General features: G+C 39.0%; 1 protein-coding gene across 12 annotated transcripts in view; it reads right to left on the bottom strand.

Annotated features, from left to right (window-relative positions):
- Dock10 (dedicator of cytokinesis 10) overlaps window positions 1–15928 on the bottom strand; it is a 258512-nt gene that overhangs the window by 68900 nt on the left and 173684 nt on the right. For all 12 annotated transcript variants that reach the window (XM_076914939.1, XM_076914938.1, XM_076914934.1 and 9 more), the window contains exons 14-19: window positions 14652–14734; window positions 9172–9294; window positions 7079–7158; window positions 5285–5472; window positions 4658–4723; window positions 2849–2941 (exon numbers count right to left, since the gene is read on the bottom strand). In XM_076914939.1, coding sequence (XP_076771054.1) covers window positions 2849–2941; window positions 4658–4723; window positions 5285–5472; window positions 7079–7158; window positions 9172–9294; window positions 14652–14734 — 633 coding nt within the window. The remainder of the gene's footprint in view (window positions 1–2848; window positions 2942–4657; window positions 4724–5284; window positions 5473–7078; window positions 7159–9171; window positions 9295–14651; window positions 14735–15928) is intronic.

The raw sequence follows: 15928 nt of genomic DNA, 5'->3' as shown, positions 1-15928 counted from the left end.
AAAATCATCTGCTTAACATCAGCACGAGGCAACAGCCTTAAAGAAGAGTAGCCTGCCTTTAGCTTTATATGAGTCACTAGGTTGTTCAGAGAATGCGTAAATCAAGCTATAACTAATACTCATAGATTATTAATTAGATGTCGTGTGCATCTGGCTAGTTACTCTCATTCTGTTTAAGAAAGAATTTAGGGCTGTAGATGACAAAGTGTGGTCCCTGCAATGGAATCATTGGTATCGCCTGGAACCATAAACTCTCAGGCCTAACCCAGACATGCTAAGTACCCCAATCTGAGTATTCTGGTTCAGTGAGCCTTCCAGATAATCCTGGTGTATGATGAAGTTTAAGGATGTCTGGATTTAGATGACTTACAAGCTGATATATTATATCAGTGTACTTAAGTTGCTACAAAAGCCAATATACACTTCAAAATACATAATAATAAGCAGAACACTAGGAAACTACTTAACCAACTTTGAGATTACATAGCCGTGTACTTAAGAATTCCAGCAAATAGTAACAAGAACATCCCTGTTTTAGGGTTTCTATTGCTGTGACAAAACATCACAACCAAAAACACCTTGAGGAGGAATGGGCTTATTCAAAGGAAGACAGGCAGGAACTCAAGCAGCGCATGAACCTGGAGGCAGGAACTGAAGCAGAAACCATGGAGTAGTCTTGTTCACTGGCTTGTTCAGACTGCCTTCTAGCAGTACCCAGAACATCCAGCCCAAGGGAGGCCCTGCCCATGGTGGTCTGGTTCTCCCACATCATTTAACAACAACAGTAATAATAACAAAAGTACTACAGGCTATCTCACAGGCAAATTTGGTGGGGACATTTCTTCAATTAAGGGCCTTTCTTCTAAAAAAAGACTCTAGCTTGTGTCAAGTTGACATAGAACTAGCCTTCCAAATTCCTCAATTAAAAATCCTGCAGTTACATTTTATTATAACAATGCACTGGCTAATTTATACCCATTTTAAAGTTAATGGAATCATTTTTTTCCTGTAATCAAGAAAATAAAACGTTAGTATTAAATCTGTGCTGCAGAGACCACTAAGTGATTAATAATCTATATGTCATGTAGAAAGCTCATAGGTTTTATGAGATTCCAGGAAATATAAGAAAATAAAAAAAAAGATCAAACGCCAGATTTAACAGCATTGAGACACTGAGAACACTAATTTATGAAATTCTTACATCGTGTAAATGAATCTTTCACAAGTGTTTTGTCAAAAGGTCAATCAATACGGTAGAGATTCTGTAATTTGATAATAACTCTTTCCCTTAGCTGCTTTTTAACCTCCTGACCTGGATTGATGGAGGGAAAATAAGAGCATTAAGTAGAGATGGATGTAGGAGGTGAGGGCAGGGAATTCTGTTAATTAGTTTGAAAATGACAAATGGGTAACATGGGGGTGGTAGTCAGATAATGGCTCCTGAAGTTGACTCTGCGTTCTGAAATCCAGAACCCATTAATATGACTGTGCAAGGCAAAGGTGACTTCAAAGATGTAACTAAGGTAGGGACCGTAAAATTATACCAGATATCACAAGTGGGTACAATGTGGTCACAGCAAGACTTGTCTCTGTCTGTCTGTCTCCCCTTCTTTGCTTGCTTTTTTTCTCTCTCTCTCTCTCTCTCTCTCTCTCTCTCTCTCTCTCTCTCTCTCTCTCTCTCTCTCTCATATTTTTCATTTTCATAAAAGATCCCATGTATCTCATGCTTGCCCCAAAGTCTCTAAATAGCAAAAATTTATCTTAAATTTATGATTCTCTTACCTCTACTTCCCAAGGGCTGTGATTACTACACCCAGTTGTATGTGGTGCTAGGAATAGGACTTAGGGCTTAATGTAAGTGAGGGGATACTCTATCAACATTTTTGGTCCCAGCATGGTTCTTATAAAGGTAGGCAGGTGTGGAATTACAACCCAAGGTGCTAGGTGATGTTTAGAGGCTGCAAGAGGTAAGAAAACAGATCTTCCTCTAGAAATTTCAGGAGACATGCTGCCTCAGTGATGCCATTATTTCAGCCATGTGACAGCCAATTCCAATCTTGGACCACCAGAGGTATAAACAGTGTGTATTGTTTTAGGCAACTAATGGGTGCTATTTGTTACAGCATTAGTTGAGGAATTCACATAAAATCCTAATTGGTTGAAGTAGTTCAGATTTTTGCCTTATGGTTAGAGGCTGAGTTTAATCACTGAAACTTGTCATGGGCTGTTGATAACATAGCTAATATGTATGTAGTACTGTTACTTAGTAGTAACATGACCCTGGTTCCTCTGAGCCACAGTGTCTTCATCTATATAACAGGAGGTGATAACTGTACCTGATTCTCAAGGCTATGGCTGAGTTAATTCAAGGATATGGAGGAGATCATGCATGCTTAGTGCATAATAAAAGTGTTAGGTTTTCCAGGGTAAGTCACAGTTCTAACCATGAGATGAGAGGACTGGGCCCAGTGATGTTCATACAGCTGTGAGCAATGGTGTTGATCCAAAACATCTCCTCCTGCTATAACATGATATGCTGCCACCAACTGCTAATACTCTCTAATAAAATCTCTCTATTAAAATCATGCATAAAATAAATGAGAAATTTGTCTCCCTTGAAAAAAATACAATAAAACCATCCTTTTTGGAAGCTCAGTTTTTGTATTCCACGGAGGAATTTGAAACATAAGCCAGGATTATCATCAGCCAATGTCACAGTAGTCACTGTCACTTAACAGTCCTGGAAAGTAACACAACTGTTCTTAGTTTGAGATGTGGTCTAGACAAGGTTCTCCTGACCTACTCACTCAGAAGCTTTAGGCACAGGCAGTAGGGGCCCGATCCTTACCTCGTCAGAGAAATCTGGATTTGGAGAATGGTGAAGCACAGCTGTGTAGGCAGCGGAAGTGAAGAGGGGCCCTCCAGGTTTCCCATAAATACACTGTTTAGAAGGTTAGGAAGGAAACAATTGTGAGTACCTGAAAATATTCAAAAAGTCAACTCTTCGGCCCCCAATTCCAGTACTAAGGCACACTTTGTGATTTACTTCCCAGGATGACATCCAGTTAACTTCGAACTTTATGGATACATTATCCTATATGTATGTAGTATGCAATGGGACATCAAAGATCACCTAAAAGCATTTATTTATCGCATAGGTATGGCACCAGGGTAAAATAGTGAACCAACTTGCTGTATGACTTTTGACTACTGTAAATATGAGCTAATCAAGACAGATTCCTGAAGGATGACTTCCTATTGGGGACCACGGAGCCAACTCTTGTCTAGAGTTAAGGTTCTAAGGCTTGGCTGGATGCCAGTTTCATTCAAATCAACTCGTACTAATTAAAGTGGAAGGGGTGGGAGAAACTGGGCTCTTGATAGTCTATCGCAGCCTCTGATGAAACCAGAGTCCTGGACAGGCTCTCGTGAATCACACACGTGAGACATCATCCATGCCTAGAGATTGGAGCCTCTCTTCTAGTCTTACATTTGGTCATGCCATGTCTCTATGTGGTGTTAAGAATGCGACAAAACATGGAACCCACACACTTGCTCTTTCCCTTCTTTCCAAATTCATCCCCATTAGGAGCCATGCTTTGGCAGGACGGCTGAGATTCCTACCTGGTCATTGTCTTCGCTTAACAGTGACATCACATAGTGACATCACATGCTAAGTTTTCTTTCCTGATATTAATGCTGTAGAAAAGCTTGATGAGCATGGATGCTCACAGCAGCTTAAGATTATCTTGAACACTACCTCTTTATCCTATATGAGTTAGCTCATTCTTAAGTTCATCGCCACGCTTTGAAATAAGACTACAAACTTCTTGGTAGCATCAATCTGGGCATGATTTGTACCCAATGGTATTATGTGAAACAGCCCGAGGCAATGGTATCGTTAGTTAGACATTATCCTGGTTATTCTTTACCTCCTCCCTCTGATTTACTGCGGCCTGGAAGATGTGAGTATAGGCTCACCAAAAATAGCTTTTCTCTTTATTTTTATAGGCTATTTTTTTTGTTGTTATTTGATACCCCTCATATTAAAAATACAAAAACAAAAACTGTGTATCATGTATAAATGCTAGAAAAGGCAATCCTGTTAAAGTTTTACAGGTCAAAATTGTGGCATTATTAACCCATGTGCTCAACAACTTGAACTGTTATTTTAGAGCCCCTTGGACACTGGGCTTTATAAATGTCAGCTCTATAGGGGCACCTTGCATTGGCCAATAAGCCTGTACATAAATATGAGCTCTCCGGGGACATCCTGCATTATCTAGTAGATCTGTGCATAGTAGCCTTTCTCTGAAGACTGCATGATGACAGACAGGGTATACTGCTACTAATCAAGTGTGCACAGTCAAGAGGTGGACCGGGCAGACTATCTACAGGGAATGACTATCTTTTTCACATTGTGATGACTTCCCTTTTTCCAAATCATGAGGTGAAGAGCTGTGGGAGACTAGCATTTTTGATAGATGGAGTTAGTGATGGCTGTAAAATCAGATACATTTTCAGGAGATCTAAAACCAATGCCCAGAATTGCTTTTCATTTAACCAGATTTATATAAAAAAAAATTCCCTTTGTGGTGTAAAAGAGCAAGGTGCTTGCCCTTCTTCTCATGCTGTGTCCTCAGATGGCTTGACTCACCTTCATGGGCTTGGCTCCATCGTCATCTGAATTTTTGAATTCAATGCACACAGTTATATTCCGTGCCTGAAATTATAGTGAGGGGAATAACGGAGATGGTAATTTCCTCTTAAATAACACCCTAAACAATATAAGGGTTTAAAAAAAGTAGCTCCTAATTAAATGTGAAAAAAATGCAGAATAACCAACATTGTCTTGTGACATTATCCATGGTCCTCAGAAACTGCAGGGTTTGGAGAGATTTTAAAGGAAACAAAAATGTTCCCAGCACAGAACTATGCATGCTATTTTCAAAGTATTATAAGAAACTGAAAAAATAGTCTAGATCAAACTTATGTCAGGCTGATTTTAGAAAGGATTATTAATGTATTACACAAGCATGCATCTTTAAACTATTCAGAATAAAGAACTAACTGTAAGACAACTCTCTTGTAACACTTCTAGATGCTTCAAGTACATTCCTCTTTAAATGATCCTGAAGTGAATTCTAGGATGAACCCACCCCTGGATAAGCATTTCCTTCAAGTCTTAGCTCATAGTTATTTGTAGATGCTCATTCAAGAACCATCTTGTGTGGTCCGGATTTGGTGGGCTGAGAAGTCAATGCCTCTGAACCATATGTCATACCTTGTTGAAGCATTTCTGGCTATCATACTTGAGGTGTTTTGGGTAGACATAAATTTGATTTTTGTATACTCTGTATGGACGGCAATACTTTGTTGAGTCATAAATAAATTCTTCCACCTCCACTGTGGGTTCTGACTGAGCCGTCACGTTGAAGGGCTTGACAGGGATAAAGGACGATGTTACACAGTCTTAAAAAATCAGAAGATAAGAGTTTGTCATTAAATATGGGTCTTCTAAAGTGAGCAACACTTAACATATTTTAACATGAATCCACCTAAAATGGAAATTTGGTATTGTGTTCCAAGAGGATGGTAATGTGAGATGTAGACCTTGGGAATAAGAAAATTATATATTTAGTATTGAAACTCATGGCTGAGAACTATAGTAAATCTTTGAGATGGATTGATATTTTTCATTATTATTTCCTGTGCATAGACTATACTAGGTAGATTTTCTAGGATAAAATGTAGCCCATTGACCTTCAGTTGCTATTACACATATGATATATATGATTGCATGGCAGAATAAAAGTTGTTCAGTGGGTTTATTATTAATAGTAACATGAATTAATAGCAATTTTCATATATGGAATGATTTTTTAGAGCAAATGCCTAAAGCCTCCTCTCTGTACATAATTTATTACTTTTCTTTTCTTTCAATTTTTGCCACCTTTAAAACTTTAACTTTGTAGTAACAGCCTAAGGGAAAAAATAAAGAAAAGATGGTTAGGAATGTCTAAGTCAAAACTTCTGCCATTATACTGTTTGAAGGTGGAAACTGCCACGTTGAAGGAGAGATGCTCTGCTGCTTTCCCTTTCTACAGAGGATCTTCCTGGACTCAGAGAAAACAAGTGATGGGCTGTGCATCCCGGGAAACCAGATAAAAATTCTAGTATTTAATCAGGAATCTAATATTTTATATGCTCAAATTTCTCTAATACCATACCATTTCTTTAAAGAGAATATTTAGCTTTCTCTTCCGTTGTTTGTCTTTGCTGTGGGCAGTAAAGCCTTGTTCCCTAAATCACACAGAGGAAATAGCTTGTCCTTTGCTGTTCCCCATCAATCATGTAAACATGATTTGAGGTCAGAGCTTAAGTTAGAATTCTCATTATAGTTTATATTATAGTGATTTGTGGACATATATCAGGATAGATGGCCAGCCTAATATTCTCTGTCAGTAGTTATGACCCATTTATTATTTATTACAGAAAACCTTGATTCTATCTGCATTCTGAAATCCTCATTTTTATGTCAGTAAAAGCGGGATTTTTGTCGAGTTCCAGAGAAGGTAGACACTATGTGTAATAACAATTCAGTCTCTTAGATGGCTATGTCTAGTGCACAAAGCAATTTACGGCACTACAGTATGGCAGAACCAGTCTGTACTTGAGTCTGGGAAACTAGACAGAATCTGAATTCTCTCACTATCAGCTATTAGTGTACTTGAATCTGACACCACATTCCTGTGACGCTTCAGAGTATTAAGGATTATGTAAATAATTTGGTATCTTGCTGGATAAATTAAATTTATATTTGTATTACAGATTATAGTTAGGCTATTCAGGATACAGTTTCTACTATGAACTCCATGTCTGTTTCAACGAACAAATAAGTCCCATATTCCTGTGCTATAATGAATTCCAGTTACAGTTTGGAAGGCAGAATCCCCAAACAACCCAAGTCTTGAGACCAAGCAGTTAACTGACAAACCAAGGAACCAAACGGCCCTCCCGCACAAGATACTTGGAAGTCTCTAAATGAAGCACAACACAAATAACATGGGCATCATACTTGTCTGCTCCAAGGGAACGTTGTCCACAGCAATATCCAGGTTTCCAGGGATGGTCTGCATTTTGCTTATCCTGTCAGCTCTGTGAAAAGACATCATACACACACATACACACACGCACGCGCACACGCACACACACATAGTATGTTATTTTCATTTTCACAGAAAAATTCATCTTCTATAATTCTGAGCTTTGAGAAGGGTAAAGAATAGACAGTAAATGATAGTGCAATGATTTTTCCTCCCTTTGGTTAGTTGAACTCCTATACAATAAAGCTAGTATAAATAAAAACAAATGTTATAGAAGAGTCATATTACTGCTATCCTGAATAATAACTTAAACTTATTTTCTCCGACTTCGTTTGCACCAGATGGGTATAACAGTAAATTATATGGTCTTGTCAATAAGATGTATTTGCATTTGCTTGAGCATTTCACTGGTGAAGTGGATTTTAAGACTTTCTGAGCAGGAAGCTAAGTTCTGCTATGAATGGAAGAGCTTACATTTCACCCTGACTGCCTCTACAGGTGTGTAGGCTCCTCCCCGCCCTCCATCATCATCCATGCTCACTCTTGCACTCTGGCAGTTCTGTTTCCTTTGCTGGCTCCCCCTGTTGGCACTCTTGGAAGACTGCAGAACCTTTAGGAGGTAGCGTCTTCCTGGAGGAAGTGCATAACTGGGAGCAGGTATTAGAGTTTTATAGGCCAGCTTCTTTCCTTGTTCACCCTTTGCTTTCTGACTGCAGATACAATGGTGATCAGTTGACTACTACTCCTGTTGTTGTGTCTTCTGTTCCATGAAGAACTATAACCCCCAGGATCATAGGCCAAACTAAGCCTTTTTCTTAAATTGCTTTGGTCAGGTATTTATTCAGGAACAGAACTCAGACACACACCATATTGGAGCCCCAAGGTTCTTTACCTCTCTTCCCAGCCTTGTGTTCAGTGAACCACACTGGTGGTTTGAAGTCAGCAATGACAAATTAATTTATACCACAGAAACTGTTCCCCAATAGAGATTTTAACTTAATGCCAGTTTTAACTTAATATCAGCACTTCTTTGTGCATTGTAGGTCCCTCTTATGCACCATTATAATTTCTTTGTGTTCACTGTCAACACGAGGGTTGACAGGGCTTGTTTTACTGTTTGTTATATGAGTTCGTTCACAAATCTTTATATGTTCCATCATGCTTATCAATACAGCTTGTCGTGCCTGAGGGGACGGTCAAGAAGGCAATAGGAAAACTACTTTTTATTTTCTCATAAAGGCTTGAGGAGCCCTGTTAAGACTTGAGTGCAAGTTTTGACCAGGATATTTGATGAGTGAGTGATATGAAGAAAGGTCTTATATTACCAGGGACCTGCCTGGACTTGGAAGAATTGAGATTAGTACAGGGTCTTCCCTAAGAGTCTACTTCTCATCCTAATTGTATGTTCTAAAATCTTCAATAAGTAATATGTAATAATAATAATAATAATAATAATAATAATAATAACACTGATAAGACACCCCTTCTAGTTTAATAGAAGAAGATAATTTACTGATGCTACAGAAGATACTGGACAAACACATACCATGATATTTTTGAGGGATGTACAAAATTAATTGATAAGAGACATGCTGATTCTTAGGCAGAAGAAACAGAATCGTTATTCATGGTTAAGGAGTACTAGATCACTTTCTGTGTTGGAGGCTAAGAGTGTAAGATATATTGTATAGTAAGGGTATCAACACATCTCAAGAGGCTCCTGTGGGATAGAGGTTGATTCTCCAGTCCCAACTCACCTCTGCCGGCCAATATCATATATGGAAGAGGCAAACTGAAACTACAGAATCAGGAGTATATAAATAATAATTCGGGGGGGGGGGTGTTACTGTCACATAGCTGTAGAAGAATGATATAGCCTAACATGTCACAAATCTTCTATGTGATTGTGGCACCATTTGGACAAAAGAGAAGTCACCATAAAACCATTTGTTTCTGGAGGTGTCTGGATAGTTGAGACTCAGGGCATCAGGTATTGTTATGGAGACAGAAGAAATCAATGTGGCAATAGCTTACAGTACTTAAAGGGGCGTCCAGAATATCCTACCTTCTGTAGTCTGATACCAGTTTTAGGAGGTCCTCGGATGACATTTTGCTACTTTCTTGTCTATACAGTGGTGAAAATCTTGACTCCCGGTCCACATTCCCTTGGTTGTCCTTAAATACAGATCTGCAGGAACAGAATGCTTAGTCAGGTTTATATTTTGTTATTGCTTAGTAACTTGTGTTTTTCAGGAGGATCACTAATGATCATTCCAATTTACAATTGAGAGAATTCAAGGGACTTAACACGCTTCTGTCATGGTTCTCCTTTTCACCTCTATATCTAAAGTGGGAAGAGTTCTTGTTACAATGTTTTTATGGTTTCTCACATTTTTACCATATCAAAACCCCGGAGTATTGGGGAGTTGAGAAAAACAAGAAAATATTTGTGCTGGTGAGGGTCAGCTAGTCTTGTGTGTGTGAGTGTGTATGTGTGTGTGTGTGTGTACACATATGCATGTATATACATTATCCACCTTGTTCTATGAGGCAAGATCTTCACTGGCCTAAAACTCACCAAAGAGCCTAGGTTAGCTAGTCAGTAAGTTCCAGGTATCCTCCTGTCTCCACTTCGTCTGTGCTATAATTACAGTCATGCGTCATCATGCCCAGAATGTTTAACCTTGGTTCTGTGGCTCAGAATCAGCTCTTCATGTTCGCAAGGCAAACACTGCACTGTCTGAACTATCTTTTAAAATTCTCTATTTAAGTGTTTCTTCAAGGTGCCTTAACCCAGGCAAAAAGGAACCAATGCACTTAGGGTGGCAGCATTAGAACTTACAAGTGTGTAACAGGAATTGGGTTGTAATTATGGCAGTAGAAAGTCAGATTCCTAAACTGTCTTTGTGAAGATAAATGAGCCCATGTTCTAACTTTTAGACAGAAATAAGCATAAAATACAGGAAATATCAGAGCCTTGCATGAAATAAGGCTAATGTATGTTACTTTTCTTTCCTTCATCCATTTCATTGGAATTATAGTGCCTTACTTAAAATATATAATTGCTTTTGTCTAAATGATCAAGTGAGGTCAGGTAATATTTGCTTCACATGCAGCTTTCTGCTGTTACCCACACCATCTTTATTATGCATCAAAAAATTAAGCCCTCATATAACTGCTTTTTCTTCAACATTAGAGAAACACTGGATTTTTATTTCTTCTAGCTCAAGAGCCTTAGCTAGAATATATCATCATCATTTAAATGATCAAATTTTTCAATAAAGTAGCGAAATGGCCTTGAAACTGATATTAGCTATAGATATTTAGTATAAAATAACATGGAAAAAAGGAACATGGGCTAGAGATGTATTCAAATGATATTTTTAGACTCCTTGAAATTGTCTCCTCACAGTTTTGTTGATATTCTTGTTGTTAAGTAGTAACTGAGGAAAAATCAACCAAATCTCTCCTTCATAAAATTTTAATGAAATAACATCAGTAAAGCAGAATAAAAACATTTAACTTGAAGACTAAAGATAACTGTGCAGGTAAAGACACTTGCTGCCAAACCTGGCCACCAACTGCTGTTTCTAGGGCCCATGTGGTAGATGAGAGAGCTTCTGCATTGTTTTCTGACGGCCACAAGAGTGCCGTGGCAAGCTGCGCATGCCCACAATATAAAAACATTAGCATGGGATAAAAATTTCAAAGCATTTAACTTAAAAAAAACCTGACTTTTGCATAAATACTTTAAGGGCCATTTGAGCAAGCACTTGACATGCTGAAACCAGCACACTGTGATTCCCAAATCAAGAGGGAGTTATAAACTCAACTTGAATAATAGTCTTTTTCAGTGAATAAATTACCGCACCTACATTAATCTACGTGCCCTGTAAACTCCATTTTGTTTTGATCATATCAACAGTTGGCCTGTGGAAGTCCTTCACATGGAATGACCGGAGTACATGAACCTTTGCTCTTGACCCTTGTACATCGCCCTCTCAAGGGCTAAGGCTAGAGGCACATACCATCATGTGGACTTTTGACATGTCTACGTGTGTGTGAATACAGCAGATGAAAGATGTTAGGGCCCTGCATGGACACGTGACTCAGCAATGGGGTGGTAAAGACAGCAGAAGGACAGAAGGACAGGCATCCAAAGCCACAAGGAGCTATACAGACACCCTGTCAAAATAATAATGACAGTTAACATTCTCTTCAAGGACTGAGGGTGTATTTCCAATGGTAGAACATTTAACCTAGAATTCATAAGGCAGCAAAAAAATAAATAAATTTGGTTGATTGGCAGTTTTAACTGTATAAAACTGAATTATCTAATAACAAAACTATAGGAAGGCAGAGAGAAGGACGTGGTGAGGGTGTACTAGGAGCCTTGTCACTGGAAGGATGCAAGCAGAGGCAGACCATCACTTGCTGGGCCGTTGACAACATGAGATTCTTGGATATCACTGTACTGAGCATCTTTAGCTGTTCAGTTGTGAGAACGAACATTTATTTTTGTGGTAGGCCTGACTGACTTGGAAGAAAACTGAGCACTGTGATTAGTCATTTGTAAGTTAAAATGACTAGAATATACAAGAATCTGCGAGGTGATCCTGGCGTGGTGTGGCCTTGGGCCCCCGTGTGATCCTGCATAAGTATGGGAAAAGTTTAATTGCAGTAGGGCACACTTGTGAATTCACCTTCTTTTCTAATTGTGAGTTGTAAAATATCCCGTGTGGCTGTGTGTTACTGTGCATGTATGTGTGTGTGTGCAACTGTGTGTGTGTGTGTGTGTGTGTGTATGTGTGTTCTCCACCTATTGAAAGGATAATCCTTTTTGATCCAAAGTGGCAGTACAACTGGTACCCAATCTGAGAACATACCAGATAAATTTCAAATTAGATGCTCACAGCAATGAGATCTGTGTGTACTGCAGCAGCTGGGTAAAAATCTGGTTCCACGTAACTGTTAATGCTACTATTTTTAACTACAGTTGCTTTGAAGTGTTTTAGGGTATGCTCAGAGCTATGCTCTGAAACAAATAACAAGATAGGAAATTGTGGGTCAAAGCAGGCCATGTGACCCCGGAAGTGAGCCTGGAGCAAAAATAAGGTCAAACTGTGTCCAATCCCATAAAATCTCATCTTGAGCCTGGCAGGAGTAGGAATTGCTTCCTTCTTGTTCTGAGCCTGCCTGTACTAAGGTACTCATATCCTTTTGACCCCCATCTCTGGCCCACCTTCAGGTAGTCACATAGCATCATGGCCAAATTCCAGCTTTAACTTTTTCTCTTTCTATAAGGACATGCCCAGCAAGCACCTGGAGTTCCTCTTTGTGTAAATGAAGCCTTCCAGCATCTGGGCACCAGCCAATAATGTTCACTCACCTCAAAAACCCCTACCCACTCCCCAGTGTTTATATAGCCCTTACTACCCATGAATAAAGAGAGCTGTAACACCAAAAAACTGTCTCAGAGAAGGCTTCTTTCTGCTCCCACCCCCAACCCCAGCACTCAAGACCAGAGTTCCTGTGAACCTACCACACTGCGTTCCTTTCATTCCACCCAGCTTGCAAAGGTATCTGAATACCCCGAGGGAAGAAGCAGAGCTGGGTTAGCAGAAAATAAAGTATGGAGGAAAGCCAATGGAGAATATGCAGGACCAACAATATATTACCTATGCCATGGAGCTGGTCTATTCCAAAATGGTGTGAGTGACTGCTAGTTGAAGCAATGTTTGCACTGGAAGGTGGGGCAGGGCTTGCTACATTGGGTGGCTGTGTAACTTTTTTTTTTTTTTTGAGGTTAGGTAATCCAAAGGACCCAACAAAACCAAAACCATAATCTGGGTATGATCGGCCATTTTTTCCTCACTTGCCCGAGAAACTCAAGTAAATACAAGTCATTGGTGGTTTGTACAAGTTCCTAACAAAAGTCAAAGCACTAATTGAGCCCTCATCCAGCATGGGCTTGTGACTTTGCTAACTCTCTTTTCCTAGAAATAGCTACTTCAAAAGTTGATGGCACTTTCAGCTACCATGGAAGCACCATCTGCCTTCCAGACAGTTTGTTGACAATTTCAGAGTCAGGATGTTACTTCTGCAAATAACTGACACATGACTTACTTCTTTTTTTCACACTCTTCTTCACTGGCCCAAATTTACAACAAGTGGGAAGTCACAGCATGAATATGAACGACAAGTGACTTCCAACAATAACAATAATAATAATGACAATGTCTATAATATGTTTTTCATGTCTGAAAGGTAGGGACAAAAATAATATTCATGACATATTTTATGCCAAATCCTTGTATATTTGAAGTTAATAGAAGATATTACCCATGAGACAAGTATTGGCTGCTCCATCCTATAGATGAGACTCTGTGCCCAGAGAGGAAGCTTGCTCAATGACACAATAAATGGAGGGTTGACCTTGACAGGTGGGCTGGCTTACCAGGCTCTGCAGCCTGGCTCTTCCACCCTTGCTGCAAGGCTGTCTGAATGCAAGTTGGTACTTGCAGCCTGCAGGGATTTGTCTTGCATTACTGGTGCTGGACTCCATAGCACTCCTATACCCCGTCCCCAATGTAAAATAATGACCACAACATCCTGACACACACTGGTGGGCTTCCTCTGAATATGTTTCCCAGTGGAAGCTATATGAATAGATGAATACACAACAGACTAGCTCTCCTTATGCACTTTGAATTTTAAACGGAAATGACTGACTTTGGGATAATGTTCCCCATATTCAATAAGTGGGGCATTTTATACTAGGCCTATAATCACACCCCTTTAATTTAGCTTGTTCATTGTTGATCTTTGAGGTTTTTTTTTTTTTTTTTCATGAGCCTATGGCAAGGTTTCCCTCCTTTAAGGAATTCTTATACTAGGTAAAGACGCAAAGAGACTGAGAAGGACACTTGGGAGTTGATGTGTCAGAGATCTGAAAAGCAAAGTCTATTTTCTACAGAGGTCCCATTTCTGGAAAGGATGGTCTTCTGCTTGAGCACACAGGACTCAGCATTTCCATCAGAGTCAGCTGGGGACATAATTGTATTAATCTACATTCAAATCAAAGGCAGCCTAAGTGATCAACTTGATGGCTTCATTTGGACATTCATACCGAGCAGAGCTCTATGCATAAGTGAAAGCATGCAGGTGCACAGGAAGGTATCCAGTATCCCTCCTTCTGTGTGTCCAGTAGGCTCTCTGGACAGACAAAACACAGTGTTCGCTAAAAGCAGTTACATATAAACAAATTATGATTGTGATTTCATACTTACTAAGTTCCCCCAGTACATCTGGCCATGCCCACACTTGATTCGAGGCAGGGGCCTTTAGTGTAAGCTGTCTCACTGAACTAATAAATGAAGTGTGTCTCTGTAGAGTTCATGATGTCTATGAAGATGATAGCGTGTTATTTCTCTAGGTGTAGTTTCATTAAAAAGCATCAGATGATACACAGGTGTTCAGAAGCATAGCTTCTAAAGCAGATTGTAAGTACATTTCTATTCCATGAGTCACACAGTAGGACCTTACCTCACTGCCCAAGCAAATGGCATCCGATATTTCCCCAATTTGCTGCAGAACTGCCTGTTAGATTTTAGAATCTTTTGTGCAAACTGAGGGGAAAAATGTAAATAAAATGTTATTTAGGGATAGCCAATTACAAACTGTACATATGAAATAATAGTGATTATTTTTTCCATTTTATTGTCTACTGAAATTCTATAGAATTTCTCCTTACTGGCCTACAGATTACATGTGAGACACCCCCCCCCCCCGTGTTCAAGTTATTGCAGAATTCTGGGCTTTCTTTTTAATTTTAAAATTCTATATGTAGAACAACCCCTTGTCTTGAAATATCAGCTATTACCCGTTCCTCTCCTCTTCCTGCCTTCGTTTTTCCTTTCCCTTCAGCTAAGAGAAGTTAAAATCTTGAATGGAAAGTTATCAAATTTATATTCACAACTGGTACAAGATCATTTCTTTTATTCATCAGGAGACTTTTTCTGTAAAGGGCTGCATGGATTCTGCATTCTCTGTCACAATTTCTCAAATCTATTGCTATAGCTGGGAGGTAGTCGTACAAGAAGCACTTCCATTTTCAGTGCTGGATCAAACCCAGGGCTTCAGACATTCTATGCAATAAATGAGGTGGGATTGACTGTCAATAAGATTTTGTTTACAAATGCCGGCCACAGGCTGGATGTGGTCTGAACAGATAGTTCATTGAATGCAATACATAATAGATATATAATATGTAATTATGTAGTATGACATTAAATGTAAAGCTATACTCTAAAATGTTGCACATGCTCAAATTCAATCGTTTTGCATTATTTCCTTGATACCTTTCCTTTATATATACTTTTATTTATTTTTTAATAAACAGTGATAATCCACAATTTGCTTATTTGAAATAACAGGGTGATAGAATGAAGCAAACAGAAAGCCTGGTCTTACTACACAGGCCAGTCACAACTATCTTTATCTCTAGCTTCCTGCACCTGACTAATACTATATTTAGTGTATAATCATTTGTTTTTATTATTGAGCCCATTGTTAGCTTGCTGAGATCTTAGCAAATTGCCTTCACTGACTCCTAACTTGGTTATTGTAAATACCTCAACCTCTGGGGTTAAAATGATATCCGAATTTAAATTTATTTCTACTAATACATTCATAGACATCAGAGACTATGCTGTTGAGTCTAAAGGACACACGCCAAAATACTTTTAAAAGTTTCTGGTGGATATTAATTATGCTGCTAGGTTAATGTTGAAAGTCATACATTTATGAAATTACATAATGCA

This window comes from Arvicanthis niloticus, chromosome 17, assembly GCF_011762505.2.
Source record: "Arvicanthis niloticus isolate mArvNil1 chromosome 17, mArvNil1.pat.X, whole genome shotgun sequence".
Classification (NCBI taxonomy): Eukaryota; Metazoa; Chordata; class Mammalia; order Rodentia; family Muridae; genus Arvicanthis; species Arvicanthis niloticus.
The sequence above is the reverse complement of the archived record's forward strand: the minus strand, read 5'-3'. Positions and strand labels throughout refer to the sequence as shown.